We start from the raw sequence: 22,339 nt of genomic DNA on the forward strand, positions 1-22,339 counted from the left end.
AACAGAAAAGGGGGTGAAGAAGAGGCCCTGGAGATCACCAGCCCATAGGAAGAGGAGGTGAACACACGAGAGGAGGGGCAAGGTGTAGAAGAAACCTGGACAGGGTGTGAAGTCCAAGGAAGTGGCCTCAATGGCTGCAAGACATCCCAGAAGATTGGGCAACCAGCAGGTGGCCAGGGCCGTCAGGGTGAGATCAGTGAGACCATGGGTCTCTGACTGTTGAAGAAATCACTTCAGATTGTAGCTGGGTGGGGCCGCTGCGCCGCCCGCGCGGTCTGTAGGATGCAAGCTGGTACTCAACAGAGGGCTGTCCATCCTGCACCTGCCCCGCGGAGGGCCTGCGCACGCGCGGCCGAGCCCGCCAACTTCGCCTCAGGCCACCGCCAGGCCTGCAGAGGGCGCTGCGTCGCGGAGAGCCAGGGCGTGGCGCCACTCTAGACAGCGCCCATGCTCGGTGGCAGGCGCTGCTGCTCCGTGTCCCCCACGCCTCCTCCCGGTGCAGGTGGGTCCGCCCGCGGGGGGCGGGAGTGCCTAGGAGCCGTGGGGCGGGCGGGAAGCTGCAGCCTCCTGGCGCGAAGTGGTCCCAAGACCCAACTGCCCCTGCACGATCCGGTCCCGACGCATCGGCTGTAGGCAGGGCCGCACGAGTGCAAGTCTCAGTTCGGGTGGGCTGGATGTGCGAAATTGTCCCAGGGCTCCTTTACCTCTCGGGGGTCTCTTCCCTAGCTCGTCTGCGGCTTCCGGGGGACAGCTGGAGGCGGTGCTTTGGGGGGCGGGGTTGCCATGATTGACACCTCTCTCCCCAGGTTTCAAGGGCTCACCACTGGACCCCTCCCCTGTCCCGAACCTTGAGCCGGCACTATGGTGAGAACCCTGAGCCGAGCCCCTCACCTCTGCATGCTCATACCCTCTCCCCGCGTGGCATTGCCGCGCTGCCCTTTTATACCTGGTGCGTGGGAGGTTTCGGGGTGTCTCTCACTGCAAGGCAGCGTGCACCCTGCCAACACGCCCATCCTTGTAGCACGGGCGCCTGAAGGTGAAGACGTCGGAAGAGCAGGCAGAGGCCAAAAGGCTAGAGCGGGAGCAGAAACTGAAGCTATACCAATCAGCCACCCAGGCCGTCTTCCAAAAGGTGGGGCCAATAGAGGCAGCCCCTTCACCAGGTGGCCCCTTATTATAGCACAGAGACCAAGAACTGAGCCTTAGAGTTGGGCTGCCTGGGTCCAGGTCTCTGTTCTGTCACTTACCAGCTTTGTGACGTTGGGCATTACTTACTGAATCTCTGTGGGCCTCAGTTTGCTGGTCTGTATAACGGGGCTAGTCATTGTATAAGGCAGTTGTGAAAATTAAATGAGAAAATACATGTAAAGTCATGAAGTGCTTTGCACAGTACCTGTTGTACAGTATGGGATTCGAAGACTGTCTGGTAGTTGCATTTATGCTGTTTAGCCCTGTAGAGGGAGAATGATACGAACTGCTACATGTCTTCTCAGCGCCAGGCCGGTGAGCTGGATGAATCAGTGCTGGAACTGACAAGCCAGATTCTGGGAGCCAACCCTGATTTTGCCACCCTCTGGAACTGTCGGCGAGAGGTGCTGCAGCAGCTGGAGGCCCAAAAGTGTGTAGAAGTTCAGGGCCCTAAGGCAATGGCCTTGTCCCTGCCCCTTCCCTGGCAGGACCTAGGGGTGGATAAGTGGGGCACTCAGGAGCATAAGCAGAGGGGGCAGTGGAGGGCTTGGTACAGACAGTCAGGGGTAAGCTAAGTTGGGTATAGGAGGGCCCTGATCCCCAATCCCTTCCGGCTTCAGGTCTCCTGAGGAGTTGGCTGGTTTGGTGAAGGCAGAACTGGGATTCCTGGAGAGCTGCTTGAGGGTGAACCCCAAGTCCTATGGTACCTGGCATCACCGCTGCTGGCTGCTGGGCCGCCTGCCAGAGCCCAACTGGGCCCGGGAGCTGGAGTTGTGTGCCCGCTTCCTCGAGATTGATGAGCGAAACTGTATGTGCCTGCAGGGTCTTGCCTGCAGCCCTTGCTTGCCCCAAAACCTGGTACTGTGGCTTAAATAAGGCCCAGAGTGGGGAGGGACAGCCAGGACAGACCCACTGAGCTGATGGCTAAAGGGGTAAAGGGGCCAAGCACATCCTCCATGGAGTGCACAGTGGTGTTTCTGGGGACTCCCAGGGAACTTCAGAAATACCAGCTAGGGAGCTCCTCTTGATTTATTTATTTTGTATACAGAACTGGGGTACAGGCCAGAGGTGCAGGGGCGGCAACAGGATTCACCAGAAACAGAGTAGGGAGAGTAGAACAGGCCGACTGATGAAGTACACTGCTGAGGGGAGCAGCGGGCGGGTCAGGAGAGGTCTGCCACGCCATGTGGGTCACCTCCGGTGCCAGGGATCGAACTCGCACTGAAATGGCTGCGGCTCGCTTGAGTGCTCTGTCCCAGCCCGTTGCGCCACCAGGGAGGGCCTCTTGTCCTGCTTCTGAGACATGCTGTCACCTCTTCCCCCCAGTTCACTGCTGGGACTACCGACGATTTGTGGCTGCACAGGCAGCTGTGGCCCCTGCTGAGGAGTTAGCCTTCACGGACAGCCTCATCACCCGAAACTTCTCCAACTATTCTTCCTGGCATTACCGATCCTGCCTGTTGCCCCAGCTGCATCCCCAGCCAGATTCTGGATCACGGGGGCGCCTCCCTGAAGATGTGCTGCTTAAAGGTAAACAGAGTCACAGTTCTGGAGAAGACTCTTCAGCCCTCTCTTGAAGCCCCGATGCCTAACAGTGCCCCCAAATCTGCCACTTGGGTTTTTTGAGTGCCCATTCTGTGCCTGGTTCTGGGGGTACATATAATCTAGCCCCTGGTTGCAGGGAGCTCACGTATCCAGTGGGGAGGATAAAACTGATACATGCTGTGCAGGCCCATTGATAAGTGCAACTGTAGGCTAGAGGTACTTGGAGACGAGGGTGGGGTCTTGGGAGCCCACAGGGTCCTCACCACTGCCCACGCCTCCATGGTCTCTGCAGAACTGGAGCTGGTGCAGAACGCCTTCTTCACCGACCCCAATGATCAGAGTGCCTGGTTCTATCACCGCTGGCTCCTGGGACGAGGTGAGCAGTGGGGCAGAGGCTGTGTGTCTAGGACTTGGACAGCATGGAAGAGGATAAGGAGACCTGAGGCTGTGTTTCCCCCCAGCTGACCCCCAGGATGCCCTGCACTGCCTGCACGTGAGCCGGGACGAGGCCTGCGTGACTGTCTCCTTCTCTCGGCCCCTCCTAGTGAGTCCTGCATCTTTTGCCGGAGAGCGTCATGGATTGTGGGCCTGATGCATTTGGGGCTGATGGGTCTCTCTTTGTCCCCTGCACCAGGTGGGGGCCAGAACAGAGACTTTGCTGCTCATGGTCGATGAGTCACCCCTGGCTGTGGAATGGAGGACACCAGATGGCAGGAACCGGCCCAGTCATGTCTGGGTATCCCAGGATTGGTGGGGCAGAATGAGGGCTGGGACAGAGTTGGGGGGAACAGTCTGAAAAGTGGCCCGGTCCTTCCTTGACCCCATGCTGCCAGCTCTGTGACCTGCCTGCTGCCTCCCTCAATGACCACTTGCCCCAGCATTCATTTCGTGTCATTTGGATGGCTGGTGATGCCCAGAAGGAGTGTGTACTTTTAAAAGGTGAGCCCTCCCTCCTGTAGCAGCCCCCCCATCCTTTTCCTCTCATGGCTGCCCCCCCCACCCCCCACTGCCAACTCTCTTCCCACAGGCCGCCAGGAGGCCTGGTGCCGGGACTCAGCCACAGATGAGCAGCTCTTCAGGTGACGACCAGGAAGCACTCAGACAAGGAGAGGGGCTCTGGGTCTGGGCACCAGGCAACTGGGATGGGTGATGGCCTCCAACTGGAGACTGGGGGTACCCCAGGGCTGTGGACACCATCCCGTTTGTACTCTGCCCACCTACAGGTCTGAGCTGTCGGTGGAGAAGTCCACAGTGCTGCAGTCCGAGCTTGAATCCTGTAAGGAGCTGCAGGAGCTGGAGCCTGAGAATAAATGTGAGGCCCCCTTGGGGAGATGGGCTCGAGGGGGTGGGCTTAGAGGAGGACTCAGGAGCCATCTTCCTTTCCCCGCCTCTGCTCAGGGTGCCTGCTCACCATCATCCTGCTGATGCGGGCGCTGGACCCCCTGCTGTATGAGAAGGAGACACTGCAGTACTTCCAGACCCTCAAGGTAAGCGAGCTGGTGAGAGCAAGCACGGGGGGCTCAGTGGGCCGGGAGGCGGCCGACACACACACCTCGCTCCACCCCGCCAGGCCGTGGACCCGATGCGGGCAGCGTACCTCGATGACCTGCGCAGCAAGTTCTTGGTGGAGAACAGCGTGCTCAAGATGGAGTACGCAGATGTGCGTGTGCTGCACCTGGGGCACAAGGTGCGGCACAGGCCTCCCCGGCCTTCCCCCGCCGGCCCCCCCCTTCTTCCTGGTGACGTGGCCAGCTTTTTTTTCTTCCAACTGAAGTAGCAGTTGGTTGGTAACATTTGTAAGTTTCAGGCACACAGCATGATAGAGCAGCATCTGTATATACTGCATTATGAAGGCCACCCCAAGTCTGGGGTCCAGCACCCACCACGGCCAGCTTCTGTCGGCCCTGCCTGGGCGACACCTGAGCCTCTCTGCAGCCTCACGTACCCCTGGCTTTGCCTTCACACTCAGGTGCCTTTCTGGACATGGTGTCCAACCAGATTGAGTTCATCCTCCTGCACGGCTGCTCCTCTCCCAGGAGGAACTTCTGGCGCTGGCCCACCCTTCTGCTGCCCTGTTTAAATCCCGAGTCACCTGGGCATCTTCCCTCACCCACCCTCCACTCACTCCCGTGCTTCCCTCCTGGAGCAGGCCTCTACACCTAAAGCCGTCACTCCTCCACTCCTGCCAAACCCACCCCCAGGCTGTCCAGGCCTGCTCCTGCTCGTGTTCTGTTTACCCTCTCTACCTACCCCCCCCATGGGCCACCCCGCAGCCAATAGTCTGTCCCGTGTCCTCGGTGGGGCACGTACACAGCTGTGGTTGTAAGATAAGTGTGCCACCTTCTCCATCCACTCACCGAAGGTCCCCAAGAGCCTGTGTGGGGTACAGAGAGCAAGTGCAGGTAAGCGGTGGCTGAGGACACATCCCTAGGTCTCACTGGCTATCTCACCTCTCCCTCAGGATCTGACTGTGCTCTGCCATCTGGAGCAGCTGCTCTTGGTCACTCATCTTGACCTGTCGCACAATCGTCTCCGAGCCCTTCCCCCAGCCCTGGCTGCCTTGCGCTGCCTGGAGGTAAAGCCCTCACACCTCCACCACTGTCCGAGTAGGCCGCTCCCTTCCCTCTACCTCCAGAGTCTGTCCACCCCGCAGAGATGTCCAGATCCTCCCAACCCCCACAGATGTCTGTCTGTGGGGGTCTTCCCCCCTCTGTCGCCCAGCCATACCTCAGGAGCCCTTTCTTGCACTATAAACTGACCACCCTGGGCTCCCCAGTGGGTTGGAGCAGCCCCAGGCTGACAGCCGCTCTGCCTTGGCCACCCTGCCGCCCAGGTGCTCCAGGCTAACGACAATGCCCTTGAGTCTCTGGAAGGTGTTGCCAACCTGCCCCGGCTGCAGGAGCTTTCAGTGTGCAACAACCGTATCCTTCCTTCCGGTGCCTTTCAGCTGGGGGGGGGGGGTGAGGTACCACAGACAGCAGGCGGGGTGACCCCTGGAGAAGGGAGGGGCCGCCCTGGCAGCCTGAGGTGAGGACCGAGGCTGTGTGCGGGACTGTCTTTGACATGTACTGGTGGGGTTGTGCAAGAGTGGCGATGACTTCCTCAGTCCGAGGTGACGAGCAGGCGGCCTGAAGAGGTGCTTGAGTACCACATGGGGTTTTTAAAAAAAACCAGGCAGTTGCACAGCAAAAAAAAATGTAGAATTCTGATTCCTCTTAGAAATGGGAAGGTAAAGCAAAACCTTTAGCCTGCATTTCCACTCTGCAACCCTTTCCTGTGAGGTGCCTTGCACTCCTGTGTACAGGGCTGTCGTTCCCCTTGGCCACAGCCTCCACCACTCCCAGTACGTCTCTGACCTGCCTCCTGTGCTCCCTCCCAGGCCTCCGTGGGCCTGAGGCCTGACTCCCGCTGGGCAAGCCAGCGAGGTGTCCTCAGCTCGGCTTCCAGGCAGCTCTCCTGGCTGCTGAGGGAAAACTGATGAGAGCCCAGGTGTGGGCAGACTGAGGAACCTGCCAAGTTTTCCTTGACGTTCCTGCTCAAGGCCTCCAGCAGCCTGCAGTGCTCCAGCCTCTTGCGTCTTGCCCCAAGCTGGTCCTCCTCAACCTGCAGGGCAACCCCCTCTGCCAAGCTGGGGGCATCTTGGAGCACCTGGCTGAAATGCTGCCTTCGGTGAACAGTGTTCTCACCTGAGAGACTACCCTCACCCCTGCCCTTTAACTTATTGGGACTGAATAAAAATGGAGAGCCCCCCACGACTGCTTGCTGCCACTGCCAGTGCCCCTGCCACCTTTTCTGGAGAAGGAGAGTCAGGTTCACCTGCTGTACTTTCATTTTCTGCTGTCTTGCCATTCCTTACTATGGAAAGCCAAGTGTTTGGGGCAGAATCTGGGTGAGAGCTAGATTTGAGTTTGCCTTCTGGTTTGGGCCTGGGTTTAGACTGGGTTCAGGTCTGCATTTAGGTTGTGCTGTGGGCTGGACTACAAAGCGGCTGGCAGGCGCTCCAGGTGCAAGGGCTCATAAATGATTCTTCCATGACCCTTACCCCTTTCAGATGCCCTCTTTGCACCGGCTGTCATTCATTCCCGCTGAGAAGGCAGTTTCCCCGAGGATTGGGCCAGTATGCCATTGCCCCACCCTACTAAAACAACAGTGTCAGGCCCCATGAATAGCATTCTGCAGTCGGTTGCAGAGCTCTTGGAAATGCTTGATCCCATTTGATCCTCAAGCTCTCAAGTATGAGATGATTAGGAAGCCAAACTGCTGTTAGACGCACCCAAGGTTGCTGAGCTCGAGAATTGGAGCCAAAGCTGTCTCTACACCTTGGTCTGGGGCTCCAGACTCATGCTCTAGCTTTCTTATTGATGCAGAATGGTTGAGCAGAGCCTGGCCTCAGCTCCTGGAGGTACTGACCTGGGTATCTGTTCCCAGGGTGTTCATTTCTGACCCTCCTAAAATGTGCACTCATGTACACTTATGCATGTGTGTACAGACACCCCCTCCCCCTGTGGTCCTGGCCTCCTAGCAGAGAAAAGGGGAGCAGCTTAGAGATTAGCGCACTGAGTCAAACCTGGTTGGGTGGGGAAAAGAAAGGTGGATTGAACAAGAGGGAGAGAGTGTGACAGGCATTTTCCTGGTCTCTTGGGACTCAACCTGGTACTACAGAGCTCACACATCCGGACCTCTGGCGCCCCACCCCTTCCTGTAGCCATAGCAATTTACAAACATCCCCTCCACAAAGCCCTCTGACCTGCCTCAGACCGGCCTGGAATTTGGATTTCTTCTGCTGCCTCTGTGGTTGTGGAGGTGGGGACAGACCCCGTGCCAGGTCTGGGGCTAGTTGCAAGACAGAAAAAGGTTGGTGTGGGTGTGGAGGCCTCTCCTAGATCCTCTGTCCCCACTCCCTCGGCCCCTGCCTGATGTGTCACCTAACTCAGTCTTCCTTCCAGTTGGCTTCCAACCTTTTCACTCTCTTATCTTCAGTGGCCTATGGGCAGAACTGGGACCCCAGTGGGGTTGAGGGACGGGGTCCCAAGAACAGGGCCCCTCCTGAAGATGCCTGCCTCCTCCGTCTGGGGTTCTCTGGCATCCCCAGTGTTTTCTCCCAGCGCTGGGGTGGAATGGGGCTGCTCACAGGGCAGATGCCTGGAGCCGGTTGGTCAGGATTCCCAGGGAGAATTCCAGGTTGAAGAATCCTAGACTCTGGCAGACCAGACTCCCTTCTCAGGCAGAGAAAGGGGTACTCTGCAGCCTAAGAAGGGGGTCTCAGCTTCCACCTGGGCCACCCCCAAATCCTCAGACTGGGGAGAAAAAGAGCTTGCTCCTACTCTGATACCCACCCCTCTGCCCTCTGCAAGCCCCAATTTGGACGGACAGGAATTTGGGAGCAGCACTCATGCTGTGTGTAGCTGCTGGGGGAAGAAGGCCAGGTGGGAGGAGGGTGGTAGAGCCGGCAGGTCAGGGGCTGGCTGGTGGAGCCAGTCTGAGGACCTGGGTGCTGAAGTCACCCGTCTGTAGCTTGGGAGCTGGGACCTCCCTGGGCAGGATGATGAGTCCCAAGAGCAGGCTCATGGACCAGTGTGGCAGGACTGAACCTCACTATGAGAGCGGTGTGGGCAGCCTGAACTAGGAGCCGTGAGGGCCTGCCGCGTAGGGGCTTGGGTGGAGGGGCTCCCAAGAAGTTGAAGAGTCTAGCTTGTGCCCTCCCGAGAAGGGGCTCCTTCCCTCCTCGCCTGCCAGGAGGCAACCTGGTGGATAGTCTTCTCAGACTGCCCAGCCGGCCACAGCCTTCCACGACTCAGCCCTGCTTCAGCCCTGACAGACCCCAGCCCAGGTCCCTCCCTGTCCCGGCCCCACCCCACATCTGCATTCCTCGAAAGGAGAAAGAGGATGGAGCCAGGCCTGATTTCCAGCTCGTGAGACAACCCCTCAGAGGCCCGGCCTCTTCCCTCCCTAAGGGGGGATGGAGAAACATTTGCTTCCCCTTCCAGCCCCGCCCTCCCCCCTCATAAACCACTTGCCCGCCCGCCCCATACCTTCCACTCGTGCGGCGGCGGCGGCGGCGGCGTCCAGCCTGTCCAGCCCGTCCCATCAGTCCGGACCTGCTCCTCCCAGCCGGCGGGCCGGGACTCAGCGCCGCTGCCCTCTCCAACACCGCCGCCAGGTGAGGGACTCCGAGGAGCTGTGCTGAAGTGCTGTGCTGGGAGACTCCGTCTGGCGCCTGCCTGGCCCCGAGGTCCAGCCCCAGCAAGGTGGGGTGCGGGCCAGCCCCAGCCTGCAGGCCCTGGAGGCGAGGAGGCAGCCTGTGCTCCTGAGGAGAGCACAGGTTCCTGGTACCTGCATGCTCCACCTCTCCGGCAGCTCCCAGCTGCAGTTAACCCAAAGAGGGAAACGCCAAGGACCCCAACTCCTGCATCTCACCACCAGTCTTTTACATGGACTTGTGTGGAGGACCTCTGCTAAGAAATGGGTCCTAGAAGCATCTGCTCCAGGGCTTCTAGCCAGAGGCGCCCGCAGGTGGAGGGGGCAGCCCCAGGATGGTCTGTGCCACTGGGTCTTGGGGCTGTGACAAGTGTCTGCTTTCTTGGAGTGGGCCCTTGAGCAGGTTTCTCAAGCGGGCATCTGGTTTGGTGGTTGTCTATGTGGGGGCGAGAGGGGTAAAACTCCTCAGCTCTGTGTCTCTCTAGTCTGGAAAGAATCTTCGGGGTGGGCTCTCTCTGGGTCTAGATCAGTCACCTGGCTGGGACTGAGTCAGCTCCCTAGAGGGAGCATTTCTGGGAGGGCTGGCTGGGGTGTCCTGGGTGTCGCTGTCTGATCAGTGCCTCCCTGCCTCTTCCACACAGGCACGATGGACGGTCCTCGGTCGATGGACGGTCCTCGGTCGATGGACGGTCCTCGGTCGATGGACGGTCCTCGGTCGATGGACGGTCCTCGGTCAGACGTGGGCCGCTGGGGCGGGAACCCGAGGCAGCCCTCCGCCACACCTTCTCCAGAGCCAGAGCCGGAGCCGGAGCCCGACCGCCGCTCCCGCCGCCGGGGTCGGGGTCGTTCTTTCTGGGCGCGCTGCTGTGGCTGCTGCACATGCCGAGGGACAGATGATGACTGGGGGTCTGGGCCCCGTGGAGGCTCCAGTGCTGGTCGAAGGCCAGACTCCCGGGGTGGTACTGTGAATGCAGCTGGAGATGGCACCATCAGAGGTGAGACCTGCCCGCTCCCCTCAGCTGAGAGCTGAAAGGCCTCTGTGGGAGCTGAAACCCCCCTGGCATCTCTGGGGGGCCTGGGAGGATAACGTGGGGCCTGGGGGTCACCATGAGGCTGTGCTGACCGGAGCTGTGGCCTTGCAGAGGGCATGCTGGTGGTGACTGGTGTGGATTTGCTGAGTAGTCGTTCAGACCAGAACCGCCGAGAGCACCACACGGATGAGTTCGAGTATGATGAGCTGATTCTACGCCGGGGACAGCCTTTCCACATGGTCCTCTTCCTGTCTCGGCCCTATGAGTCCTCCGATCGCGTCATTCTGGAGCTGGTCATCGGTCAGTGGAAACTTCAGTGGGAAGGGTGACGACCCTGTCCTGGAACAAGGGGGGATCTGGCTAGGGGGTCAGAGGGGCATCCTTGGGCTGCTCCTGCGACCCTCTTTCACCTCCGCTAGAAAAGAATGAGCGTGTCCCTAGGGAGTGACCAGAGAAGGACTTGGTGGCCTGCTTTTCTACACTCGCCCTCTTCAAGACTTCAGGGCCATCTGTCTCCAAATAGTTTCTCTTTGGGGGCCTCCTTCAGCTTCTCCAGCAACTTTGCCACCCGTGTCTTTCTCTCTGGGTCTGCTCTCCTACCCAGGCGAGTGGCCGATTCTCTCTACTCTCTGTCCAACTGTGTCGCTCTGTCCATGACCCAGGGCAGGTTCTTCTCTCATCGCGTTGCTTGGTGGCCATTGAGTGCCCAGGCTGGTGATTATGCTGATGCCGGGGGCAGGTGACTCCTCACACCCTTTGATTAGGGCCTAGCCTTGCCCACCTCAGCCTCTAATTTCCCAGGTACCCCGAGCCCCTCCACCAGAGATGTCCTGGGTCCTGGAAGCTCCAGCCCCAGGAAGCAGGCAAGGTTGGCCTCCCGCCTCATGAGGGGAGGGGCATCTGGGCCAAGCCAGGGCAGCTGTGCGTCTCCAGCCCAGGCACTGAGAGAGGCAGGCAGGCAGGCAGGCGGAGGTGACGGTGACCTGATCTCTCCTGCCCACCTCCGAGTTCAGTGTCGGGGGAACAGGTTTGGGATGTTGGACTGGGGCCCTGCCCTGACATGCGGGTAAGCATCGGGTGGGGACAAGTTGCTCTCAAAGAGACTGTCACGGAGCAGAGTGGTGGCCCAACTCAGGGACACACACACACACACACACACACACACACACTTAGGCTCATACTCCTTCTGGGTGGGGCTGAGAGTCCCGGCTCCCTCCTCCTCAGGGAGTCCTTACCAGCTAATTACTGCTTTCCCCATTCTAGGAAACAACCCCGAGGTGGGCAAAGGCACCCACGTCATCATCCCAGTGGGCAAGGGGGGCAGTGGCGGCTGGAAGGCCCAGGTGACCAAGTCCAGTGGGCAGAGCCTGAACCTACGGGTACACACCTCCCCTAACGCCATCATCGGCAAGTTTCAGTTTACGGTCCGCACACACTCAGAAGCTGGCGAGTTCCAGTTACCCTTTGAACCCCACAATGAGATCTACATCCTCTTTAACCCCTGGTGCCCAGGTAAGCCCGCTGGGGTCAGGAGCGGAGGGCGGGCAGGGCAGCTTCCTTTCCCAGTAACTGGTGAGAAGCCACCTTCCCATTTTCCAGGGGAGGGGACCTATGTCCAGTGTTAGAAGAGTGACCAACCCAAGGTCCCATTCTCCTGGCGAAGGCCCCTGGTTATAGCAACCCTGTCCTGACCTTCTGGGGCAGCTCCCTCTGTCCTTCTGGGAGCAGTGCTATCAGGCTAGAGGTGTCCTTCTCTCTGGGAACATGAGTTCTGCAGAGTTGGTCGGGGGCAGTCGGGGCAAAGGGGAGGCCTGGAGGGGAACAGGCATATGTGTTCTGGGGACACAGAGGACATCGTGTACGTGGATCATGAGGACTGGCGGCAGGAGTATGTGCTGAACGAATCCGGGAGGATTTACTATGGGACTGAAGCACAGATTGGCGAGCGTACCTGGAACTACGGCCAGGTGCGTCCACTCAGATCAGGCCATGTGCACTTGGGTACTACAGGGTGGGGCAGGGGAGCATGGGTTGGCCTAGGGTTCGGGCTCGGTCTCAAGTGGGCAGCGGTCACCTTTGCCTTCTCTTCCTCCAGTTTGACCATGGGGTGCTGGATGCCTGCCTGTATATCTTGGACCGGCGGGGAATGCCATATGGAGGCCGTGGGGACCCAGTCAGTGTCTCCCGGGTCATCTCTGCCATGGTGAGCACTCAGGTCACTCACTCACTGTGAGTCTGCCTCCCTGTCCTCCACGCCTACCCCTTCAGATGCCTCCAGGCCCCCCACCCTGTCCCTGCCCTTGCAAAGGACACTGTGGAAAGGGGTCTCACTCCCCCTCTTCCTCCCTTGCCTTCCCCCCACCCACCCTTCCCACCTGTCGGCTGTTGTCCAGCTCTTGTGGAATGTAAGGCCGAACCCAAACTTGGCACACCCAGGATTCACATTCCTATGTCAGCCTAGGGTGGAGGGGGGCAGATGGCTCTGGGAGGGGTGGGCAGGGCGCTGGCTGCCAGCTAGCTCCTGAGGCATTTAGGGGTGAGGGGTGCTTGCAGGGTCAGGGGCTGGGCTGGAGACCACATGGCAGGGCCCGACCCCACCCGATCCTGTCCCGGGCAGGTGAACTCTTTGGACGACAACGGCGTCCTGATTGGGAACTGGTCTGGCGATTACTCCCGCGGCACCAACCCGTCAGCGTGGGTGGGCAGCGTGGAGATCCTGCTCAGCTACCTACGTACTGGCAGTTCTGTTCCCTATGGCCAGTGCTGGGTCTTCGCTGGTGTCACCACCACAGGTAGTGGAGAAAATGGGACAGGAGGGGCCTGGGCCTATGAGGAGGGAGGGAGGCCTGGCTCCACCTTCACCCAGCCCAGCTGTAGCTACAGAGCTGGGGTAGGCGGGGGTGGATGATAGGTTGGCCTTAATTATCATTAATTAGTGTTAACAACCTAGAGAGGCCTAGGGGAGAGGTGGGAGAGGGCTGGGCAGGGACCTGGGCAGGCAGGTGGCCTGGCTTCCCCTTACCCCCAGCGCTCCCTGGCCTAAAGGCCTCCTAACCCCGGTGACCCCTGACCCAGCTTGGGAACCCCAGTTGCCCTTTTCTCCTTGTTACTCCTGATCGATGCCTCACCTGCCCCCCACCTCTTCCCGGCTGTGGGCCCAGAACCCTAACCCTGGCTTCTCTGCAGTGCTACGCTGCCTGGGCCTGGCCACCCGCACTGTCACCAACTTCAACTCAGCACACGACACAGACACGTCCCTCACCATGGACATCTACTTTGACGAGAACATGAAGCCACTGGAGCACCTGAACCACGATTCTGTTTGGTGAGGCTGGGCGGGGTTCGGATGCTCGTCCCTGCCGAGGGGAGGCCCCGGCCAGGCTGTCAGACCCAGCCCTCCCTATGTGTCCATCCAGGAACTTCCACGTGTGGAACGACTGCTGGATGAAGAGGCCAGACCTACCCTCAGGCTTTGACGGCTGGCAAGTTGTGGATGCCACACCCCAGGAGACCAGCAGTGGTGAGGCTTATTGTCACCTCCTACAAAACTTACCCATTTGTCTAAATTGTACTTATGTGTGATGGTTAATCTACTCAGGTGGCTCGAAAGTCTAAAGATTCAAGAGCATTCAGTGAGAGGGTTCCCTTCCCCAACAAAACCACTGTTCTCATTTGCTTTTTTACTTATGTCTTCTGGAGATAATTAATCGAAGGGTTCATTTCTTTATATACCTTTTTAAAGTTTAAAAAAACATTATTCAAAGTAATACATCCTTGGAAAGAAACGAAAACGGGATTGAATAACATAGACTACAAAATTCCCTATTCTCTCTCAGCTCATTTTTGATTTTTTTTCCCTTAAGTAAATTGCTAGGGCCCGTCCAAACCTGCTACCTCAGACATTCCAGGGGGAGTGTCTATGTATTTTTAAAGTTCCCCTGGGGATGCTAAAGATCAGCTGGGAAAGCCATGTGTCCCACATGGGAAGCCTCAGTCCAGAGAGGTGGAGAGATTTTCTCCATGGCACAGAGCTTTGGGCCAGCTTCCTCCCCTGCGTGGCACTCCTCTTTCAAAAACATTCCAGCTCTTGCCAAGTTCCTGTCTGTCTGTTCCATTGTTCTCTATGAATTATAGGTATATTATTTTTAAAAATCAGGGTTCAGACAGCTTTAAGCAAAAAAACAGCTCCTCTTATCCAGCCCTAAGAGAATCACCAATGCCATCATCTTCTAATTAGTCCCTTTTCTGTGTCCACCTGCACATTCTGCAAAAGTTACACCTGCTGTGCACTGTTTTCAAGCAGGTGCCCCACCCCCTTCCGGCCCTCCAGCCCCAGGCCGCCCAGCCTACCCCCTCACTTCCTGCCTTCCACTCCCCCTTTCTCATCCCACGTCAGAATGCCCTACCAGGCCTGCGCTCCTTCTCTGGTCTCTAACCAGAGGCCTTCTCAGTCATCTCTGTGCCTGGTGCTCCTGGGGTTGTGTGGCCCAAAGGAAGCCTGTGATGCTGGCCTAGGACCCCAGGAGACCTGAGTCTGGTCCCCACTCTGAGACATGGTGGGGTGTGCAGTAGACAGGTACTTGGGGGCGAGACCCCGGCTTGGTGCCAGTTTGATCACTTCTTAGATATCTCATCTTGGGCAAGTTCCTCGCATCTTTGGCCTTGGATGTTTTGCATGTAACCTGGGGAGCACAGAGTTCATGTAGGATGGTTGGAAGGTTAAGTGAGAGCATCAAGTATTAAACATCATCAGCATGCCTGGGCCATGATAGCTACTCAGGAAATACTGGTGTAGTTCCTTTCATTTCCTGTCTCCAACTTTCATTGGGTAGCCTTGCATCTACTCTGCCTCACTGAGCCTCAGTTTTCCCATCTGAGAAATGAAACATAGCGTTAGGTGCGTTAGGTGCTTTTCAAGGTACATTCTTTGGCTGGTCCTCTCTTCCTGTTCCGTATCCTCTTCTGCCATACCTGATCCTTGCCAGCCCTCTCCTCTATAAAACCTTCCTGAGCATGGTGAGGACGGATTGTTTCCCACCTTCTCCTCCCACCTCCCTACAGACAGGGCACAACAGAGCTGAGGGATTGTTCTGGATCTTTCTGGAATGGTGGCTGTGGCATCATCATTGTTCTCCCAGCCAACAAGCAGGGCTCTGGGTTTGTCTGAATGTAGGATGGGGCTGTCCTGACTTCTGGGGAGTCATAGACACCCAGCATCCATCTTCAGCCAAGGGAGGGAGCGCATGCGATGACTTGGTTATGGAGGCAGACTCGTCCCTGTGACAGCACACGTGCTGACTGAGGAAACAGAGCTGTGCTTTTCTTTGCCTTCCTGGGTTGGATTGGGTAGAGGCCGACCCCTGGGCAGTGGGCACTGGGCCTGGTTGGATGGGCCTTCCCGGTGTCTCTCCTGAATCCTGCCCTCACTCTCCTAGGCATCTTCTGCTGTGGGCCCTGCTCCGTGCAGTCCATCAAGAATGGCCTGGTCTACATGAAGTATGATACACCCTTCATTTTTGCTGAGGTGAGGGCGACACTTCTCTCAGAGTTGGGAGGGCTGAGCGCTGGCTGCGATCCTGCGTTCTCTGCTCCTGATCTCACCGCTGACTGTCTAGCTGTGTGACTTTGGGCCAGTCACTCATTCTAGGACTCTTAGTTTCGTCAGCTGTTAAAGAGGATAATAATGGCTGCCATGCTTCCTGTCCACAGGATCAAAAGAGATAATGGGCATGAAACTGCTTTATAAGTCATAAAGGCAGTGAATGAGCATGAGGGATTACTGTTATTAATGCCAAAATGCGCTGCAAGGAGCTTCCTGGACCAGCCTTTCCCCTGCTTCTCCAGCGCAGTTTGAAAAGTCTCCCAATTTGGTGCGGCCAGAAAGCTCCCACCCTTTGGGTCTGCCCTCGCAGGCAGTACCTGTCACGGGGGAAGGCAGCCGGGAGACAGGCCCACCCAGAGCCTCTGGCTGGCTTATTCCTGGCTTACACATCCCGCTCCCCCAACAGGTGAACAGCGACAAGGTGTACTGGCAGCGGCAGGATGATGGCAGCTTCAAGATTGTGTACGTGGAGGAGAAGGCCATCGGCTCGCTCATCATCACGAAGGCCATTGGCTCCAACATGCAGGAGGAAATCACGCACCTCTATAAACACCCAGAAGGTACTACTCCCCCACTTGCTGGGGGCTGGCCGCACTAAGTGTTCCTGCTGGACACTTGCTCACTTCGGCAGTAGCTGCCATCTCACCCTTGACCTTTAACCTCCAGGCTCAGACGCAGAGAGGAAGGCAGTGGAGACAGCAGCCGCCCATGGCAGCAAGCCCAACGTGTACGCCACCCGGGACTCGGCCGAGGACGTGGCAATGCAGGTGGAGGCGCAGGATGCAGTCATGGGGCAGGACTTGACGCTTTCTGTGGTGCTGACCAACCGCGGCAGCAGCCGCCGCACCATAAAGCTGCACCTCTACCTCTCCGTTACCTACTACACGGGTGTCACCGGACCCGTCTTCAAGGAGAGCAAGAAGGAAGTAGCCCTGGCACCAGGGGCCTGTAAGTGCTCTTTCCCCTGTCCCGCCTCCTGGATGAGCCGGTCACTCAGGACTGCCGACCTAGAGATGCCAGGACACTCTTTCTGGGGAAGCAGCCTCAGTGACACCGTGTCTCTCCTCCCCAGCCGACCGCGTGGTCATGCCAGTGTCCTACAGGGAATACCAGCCCCACCTCGTGGACCAGGGAGCCATGCTGCTCAACGTCTCTGGCCACGTCAAGGAGAGTGGGCAGGTGCTAGCCAAGCAGCACACCTTCCGCCTGCGCACCCCAGACCTCTCCCTCACGGTGTGTGGGAGCCTAGGGGTGCTGGGAACCGAGGGGCACCAGCGGGGCTGGGGTGGACACTAAGCCTGGAGGAGACAGGCCTGGCAGCTATTCCAGCTGAGACAGTTGAACACTGGCTCTGGGCTCTTGGGCTTCAGTTTCCTCAGATGTAAAAATGAGATGTAATATCACTGTTTCTATGGTAGTTTCAGTTGGTCGGTGAGTTGGAGTCACCGGCCTGGCTTTTGGGGCACCTTCTCTCGGGAGCAGAAACGTGAGACGCGGGGATTTGGCTCTGAGGCGTTCTCCCTCAGGTGGCATGGACAGTCCCTTGTGTTCAGTCAGGGTGTCTGATGGCTTCTTTTTCTCACAGTTATTGGGAGCAGCTGTGGTTGGCCAAGAGTGTGAAGTACAAATTGTCTTCAAAAACCCCCTGCCTATCACCCTCACCAACGTCGTCTTCCGGCTGGAGGGCTCAGGGTTACAGAGACCCAAGATTCTCAACGTTGGGTGAGTCTGGCCTTCCTCCCTCTCTGCTTCTGCCCTTGCCTCCTGGGCTACCCCAGTCCCAGCTTTGCTTGCTGGGTACCATCTGCCAGGGTCCCTCAGAGCAGCTTGGGGCCAGCCAGCACTGACACTTCTAACAGAAAGGAGGCAACCTGCTGGGTGGTCATGATACAGTCGGTATCCCGTCCCCCAGTCTCATTTTGGAACTAAAATTCCACCTAGGAATTATTAGCCATACAGCACTAATATTTGCCTGGCCCTCAGGAGTTGATCAGTCTCTTAGGGGGCTATTATCTCATATGGAAAGCACAAAGACCCCTTAAGTATTCCAGAGATCATCATGTGATTGAGACCAAAGCTTTGGGGTCCCAGGGACTTGGGAGAAGTCCCCTCTCCTCAACTCACTAGCTGGTGCCTTTGGGCAAGTGACTTATCTCCTCTAAGCCTCAGTTGTCTCACCTATAAAGCAGGAATTACAATAGTTTCTGGCTCTAGGGGTGACTGTGAGAATGAGCTGAGACAATACCGGTTTATTGAAGTGCTCACAAAGTCCTCTAATGGATGTTGTAGTTATTTTGATTATTGCCATCAGCCCCATGTTACACAGGGGAGCTGGTGCCACCTCTATGGAATCTCACTGTCCATACAGGGCAGACGCGGCTCTTCCCTCTATGGCAAGCACCATGCACAGGTCTCAGGCTTGTTGCTTGGTTTGTGCCATGAGGGTATAGCAGCAGCCCTAGAGGAGAGGGCCTCAAGCCTCGGGCCCTCACCTGGCCTGGACCGGGCTAGCTGGGGGTCTGTGCCCAGCCAGTGAGCGTCCCCACAGTGCTGTGCTTCAGGGCCTGTGCCTTCATCTCTGACACATCCATGAGCTCCCCTAGGCCTCCTCAGCTTCCTGGGGACAAAGGCAGTCTCCTTTGACCACACAGAGCACCTGAGGGAAAGTGATGACCTGTGTTAGGGTTGGGAGAAAGCAGAGGGTCCTTGAGGGTTGAGGGTCACACACAGCAGACTGTGTGTGAAGTGTGCTGTGCTGAACTTTGTTCCAGTTTGAAGCCCTGGATGATGTGACAATTTATTTATTTTTTTAAAGATTTATTTATTTATACTCACAGAACTGGGGGATAGACCAGAGGTGCGGGAGGGGGTGGTGGTGAGAGGATTCACTAGAGACAGAGTGGGGAGCAGAACAGGCAGATCTACTGAAATGTACTGCTGAGGGGAGCAGCGGGTGGGTCAGGAGAGGTCACCGCCCTGGCCAGGGATCAAACTCATGCTGCAGTGGCTGTAATAGCTTCATAATGCGGTGCTTTAACTCCTTGCCCCACCAGGGAGGGCCCTGATGTGACAGATTACAAGGAAGTGTTTTCCTCCTGTTGCCCAGAAGGGTCTCTGGCAGCTCAGAGAGTAGTTTGGGAGCCCCACATAGCTCACCCTGCAGGTGTCTCACACCTGAGGGATTCCCCAGCTAAACTCCCCGCAGCGGCTCCACCAGGCCTTTGGTTCTTGCCCCACAGTGAGTTAGGAGAGGACTGTGCTGGCGTTGGAGACCTGGCCCATCAGTCTCAGGTCTGCTGTGAACCTTTCCCCACTCAAGGCCCATCTTCCCACCAGTGAATGAGATGGTTGAAGGATGACTTTCAAGGCAGGTCCTAACATTCTGTGGCTCTTCAGTGACTGTGAACCCAGACTGGGACCTCCCAAACAGTTGACAGCCCCAGGGGGACAGTCCTGGAGCTGCTGGTTGGGATAGATTGGATTCCAAGATGGGTGTTTACTTTGCTTTTATTTGCACATCAAAGGCTGTGGTATGGAAATCCATTATGGTAACAGGCGTGCCACCCAGCCTGGTGACTGGCCACTTAATAAACATTCCAGAACTTACTCCTCCAGCTGTTGTCACCACTGAAACAGTCACCAAGGGAGTCGGAAAGTCTGTTCCAAATCTTTCTTGGGAATTTCCCCTAGAACCTGAATCATTGTCTATAGAATGTCTATTAGAGTGATTTTATTGGGGGATGGATTTAATTTTAGGGGAACAGCCTGAGCTAAGACGAATTAATGAGGTAAGGGAAGAAGATGGGTAATAATGGAATTAGAAATGAAGCTTGGCTATAAAGGAGACTATGTGTGTGTAAAAATGACAGACAGACGAGAACATGTGATATATATGGTTTCAAATAGCTCAGAAGAAAAATTACAGATTAAAAAGAAAGTCTCAAGCTTTGGCATCATAGTTGAGCAAGTAATTGAAGAACAGTGTAACTGGCTGTCTAAGTCCTGGTGTCCTTATCAGGGAGCTAGTTTCACTACCTGTGCTCAGGTGCAGGCATGTTCCAGCTTTGTCAGCTAGCATCCTCAACCTGCTCACTTCGTATCTCACATGACACTAAGACAGGGGAGATCGCAACACATTTCTAGCTTCTGAAGTGGTGGAATTCAAGTATAGTGTGGATTAAATGCACTTTTGAAGGCTGGTCTGAGCCCAAACAGCTTTAACTTTGTGTCTGTGTAAAAGCAGGCACCCATTAAACACACAACTGTGTGACCACCCAGAGTACACCCTGTTATACTAATAGACTTAATTTCTAGTTACATATTATGGTAGGAAGTTGAGAAATCAAGTCTATCACTTAATAGGCAAGTTGTAAATAGAGAGATAGACATAGAGACACAGATATATAGATTTATATTTAGACTTATTCTGTTCCCCTTTTCTGTTTTATTTTTTTCAAAGATTTATTTATTTATGCATACAAGAACTTGGGTACAGGCCAGAAGTGCAGGAGGTGAGAGGACTCATTAGAGACAGGATGGGGAACAGAACAGGCAGATCCACTGAAATACACTGCTGAGGGGAGCAGCTGGAGAGACAGGAGAGGTCTGCTGCGCCATGTGGGTCAGCTCCCTGGCTGGGGATTGAACTCACGCTGCAGCAGAAGCTGATGATCACTTCATCGTGCTGCATTTTAATCCCTTGCACCATCAGGGAAGGCTCTGGTGTCCTTTTTAAAGTGCTTTGAGGCTTACTTGGCCAGTTCTCATTCTCATGGTAGGAACAATGGTATCTCTCTCTCCTTGCTCCCCTGCTTTCCTCCTCAGTGGAGCTCATAAGCACCTTCAAAACCATCTACTCGCACATCCTTATCTTATGTTCACTTCCATTTTATAGATCCAAAAGTTATGATCAGAAAGGTTCAGTAACTTGCCCTAAACCACACTACTAACAGTAGTAGAAGGAATAGCAGGTGGTCCAAGATGGTCCCTAGGAAGCAGGCTCCAAGCTAAGTGTTTGCCTCAAGGAGAGCTTGTCCTCCAAGTCGGGTGGTGGCTCAGTACCCTGGAGGACTGAGTTGTCTACACAGGGTTGGGGTCCAGAGAAGGGTCTCCAAAGAGAGCTTAGGTTGTGACAGGGGCCAGAAGGGTTTTCAACAGAGGCTGAAAACAACAGACGTTAGCAGGTTTGACTTCAATACAATCATGTCCAGTGTGTAAAGAATAACATGTTGATTGCTGGAGGAGCTCCGAGACGGAGAGATTCATTTTTCTGAGAGCAGGAATTGCTCAGGGAGTTCTCATTGATCAGGTGCTGTGAGCTGGACCTAGAAACAGCCCAGGTGAGTTCAGAGTTCACTAGAAAGAGCCCACGGGCTGGTGGGCAGGAAGAATGGTGGGGGCTGATGAGGGCTTAATCATAGCAAACTGGCATACTGGGTTAGGCAGCTGTGGTCTCAAGGAAGCTAAACCCTGTAGGGGTCAGTTCATTTCTGAGTGGTCTGAGGCTAGCGTGAAAAAAGAAGATGGGAGATATAGAGGCAATATTATGATTCCCAGAGGGATGGTTTGGGAATAGATTTTCAGAGGTCCACAGACTGGAATAATAAAGACACTGTAGTGTATGTCCCTGTCTCTCACCTTCACATGAGAGATATGTCATTTTAAAGATGCCAGTTGGCTGCTCTTAGGAAGAATCTTCCCCTTTTTCCTGGGATAACACTGTCCACTGTTTTGAAGTATTGAAATGCTCCTTTTTTGTAAAGGTGATTGTGGCAGAGGACAATTGCTTTTCTTCCATTTTCTTGGTTGGTAAGACAAAAATTATTTGGTAATACCATGTTGAGCCCTGGAGTCTCCTTTTGGTTTCCTTGCTCTCAGATGCCCCAGATGATATGGGGAGTGGTTAGGGAGGGTTCAGGCAGTGAGAGGAGGGGAGACAGTGCAGTAGTCTTTCTCCAGGTGTCTTTGGGAGTGGGCAGGGAGGAGTCAAATGACAGAGACTTCCACCCAGCAGCAGGTGGCTGGCTACAGATCTGTGGAGGCGGCTGAGGATTCAGGCTGGTTGTGGGTGTGGAGACAACAACTGAGACCACAGTGACTAAAAATCTCCATTCCTGCTTCTTCCTTCCTGGGTGCCCCATCAGTTCTTACTCCCATTATACCCCCAGTCACCCCAGTTCCATGACCCTTTGTCTGCCCACAGGGACATTGGGGGCAACGAGACAGTGACGCTGCGTCAGACGTTTGTGCCTGTACGACCAGGCCCCCGCCAGCTCATCGCCAGCTTGGACAGCCCTCAGCTCTCCCAAGTGCATGGGGTCATCCAGGTGGACGTTGCTCCAGCCTCCGGAGGCAGTGGCTTCTTCTCAGGCCCCGGAGGTGACAACTCGGGAGAAACCATCCCGATGGCTTCTCGAGGTGGGGCGTAGCCCTGGATCAGGAGGAACTGGACTGGCGTTTGATGAATATGGACACTGCTTCAAGACGGGCTCGCTCAGAGCAGCTCCTCGGGGGCTCAGGTGGGGAGGCCGGGGCACCTGGAGAGGGGCTGAACTTCATTTGCACTGGGCAGCACAAATGCTAATAAACTATTTTTTAATGAAGCAGCTATTCTGTCCATCTGTCAGTCCATGCCAGAAAAAGGATTATGGATTCATGGTCTGTACAGGGGATTCATGTGGCATTTTTGGTCCTGAAACAGGTAGATAATATAAACAGAGAGATACAAACTAAGAACTGAGAGAAAATGCTTGCAATAAATAGCACCATAACTGAA

The 22,339-nt window shown here is 56.0% G+C and overlaps 2 protein-coding genes across 3 annotated transcripts; both read left to right on the forward strand.

Moving 5' to 3' along the window:
* Positions 1–387: 387 nt before the first annotated feature.
* On the forward strand, positions 388–6,485 carry RABGGTA (Rab geranylgeranyltransferase, alpha subunit). Of its 2 annotated transcripts, none has more exons than XM_004694599.2 (17): positions 388–502; positions 807–864; positions 1,022–1,132; positions 1,494–1,618; positions 1,809–1,996; positions 2,515–2,718; positions 3,026–3,109; positions 3,195–3,277; positions 3,368–3,469; positions 3,567–3,672; positions 3,761–3,812; positions 3,957–4,045; positions 4,132–4,220; positions 4,304–4,420; positions 5,195–5,308; positions 5,567–5,654; positions 6,275–6,485. In XM_004694599.2, the coding sequence occupies exons 2-17, from the start codon at positions 862–864 to the stop codon at positions 6,421–6,423; spliced, it is 1,704 nt and encodes a 567-aa protein (XP_004694656.1). In that variant the 5' UTR covers positions 388–502; positions 807–861; the 3' UTR covers positions 6,424–6,485. The 2 variants fall into 2 exon arrangements, with proteins under 2 accessions (XP_004694656.1, XP_012589569.1); XM_012734115.1 differs by lacking the exon at positions 388–502 and adding an exon at positions 561–665.
* Positions 6,486–9,637: 3,152 nt separating this feature from the next.
* On the forward strand, positions 9,638–22,166 carry TGM1 (transglutaminase 1). The gene is made up of 14 exons (XM_004694607.2): positions 9,638–9,926; positions 10,074–10,262; positions 11,226–11,474; positions 11,811–11,929; positions 12,058–12,165; positions 12,580–12,754; positions 13,149–13,287; positions 13,379–13,482; positions 15,398–15,486; positions 15,971–16,124; positions 16,231–16,512; positions 16,637–16,797; positions 17,150–17,286; positions 21,767–22,166. Exons 1-14 carry the CDS (start codon positions 9,650–9,652, stop codon positions 21,990–21,992), a joined length of 2,409 nt encoding a protein of 802 aa, XP_004694664.1. The 5' UTR covers positions 9,638–9,649; the 3' UTR covers positions 21,993–22,166.
* The last annotated feature ends 173 nt before the right edge of the window (positions 22,167–22,339 follow it).

The sequence above is a fragment of the Condylura cristata genome, unplaced genomic scaffold (assembly GCF_000260355.1).
Source record: "Condylura cristata isolate star-nosed mole 26May11 unplaced genomic scaffold, ConCri1.0 scaffold00045, whole genome shotgun sequence".
NCBI lineage: Eukaryota > Metazoa > Chordata > Mammalia > Eulipotyphla > Talpidae > Condylura > Condylura cristata.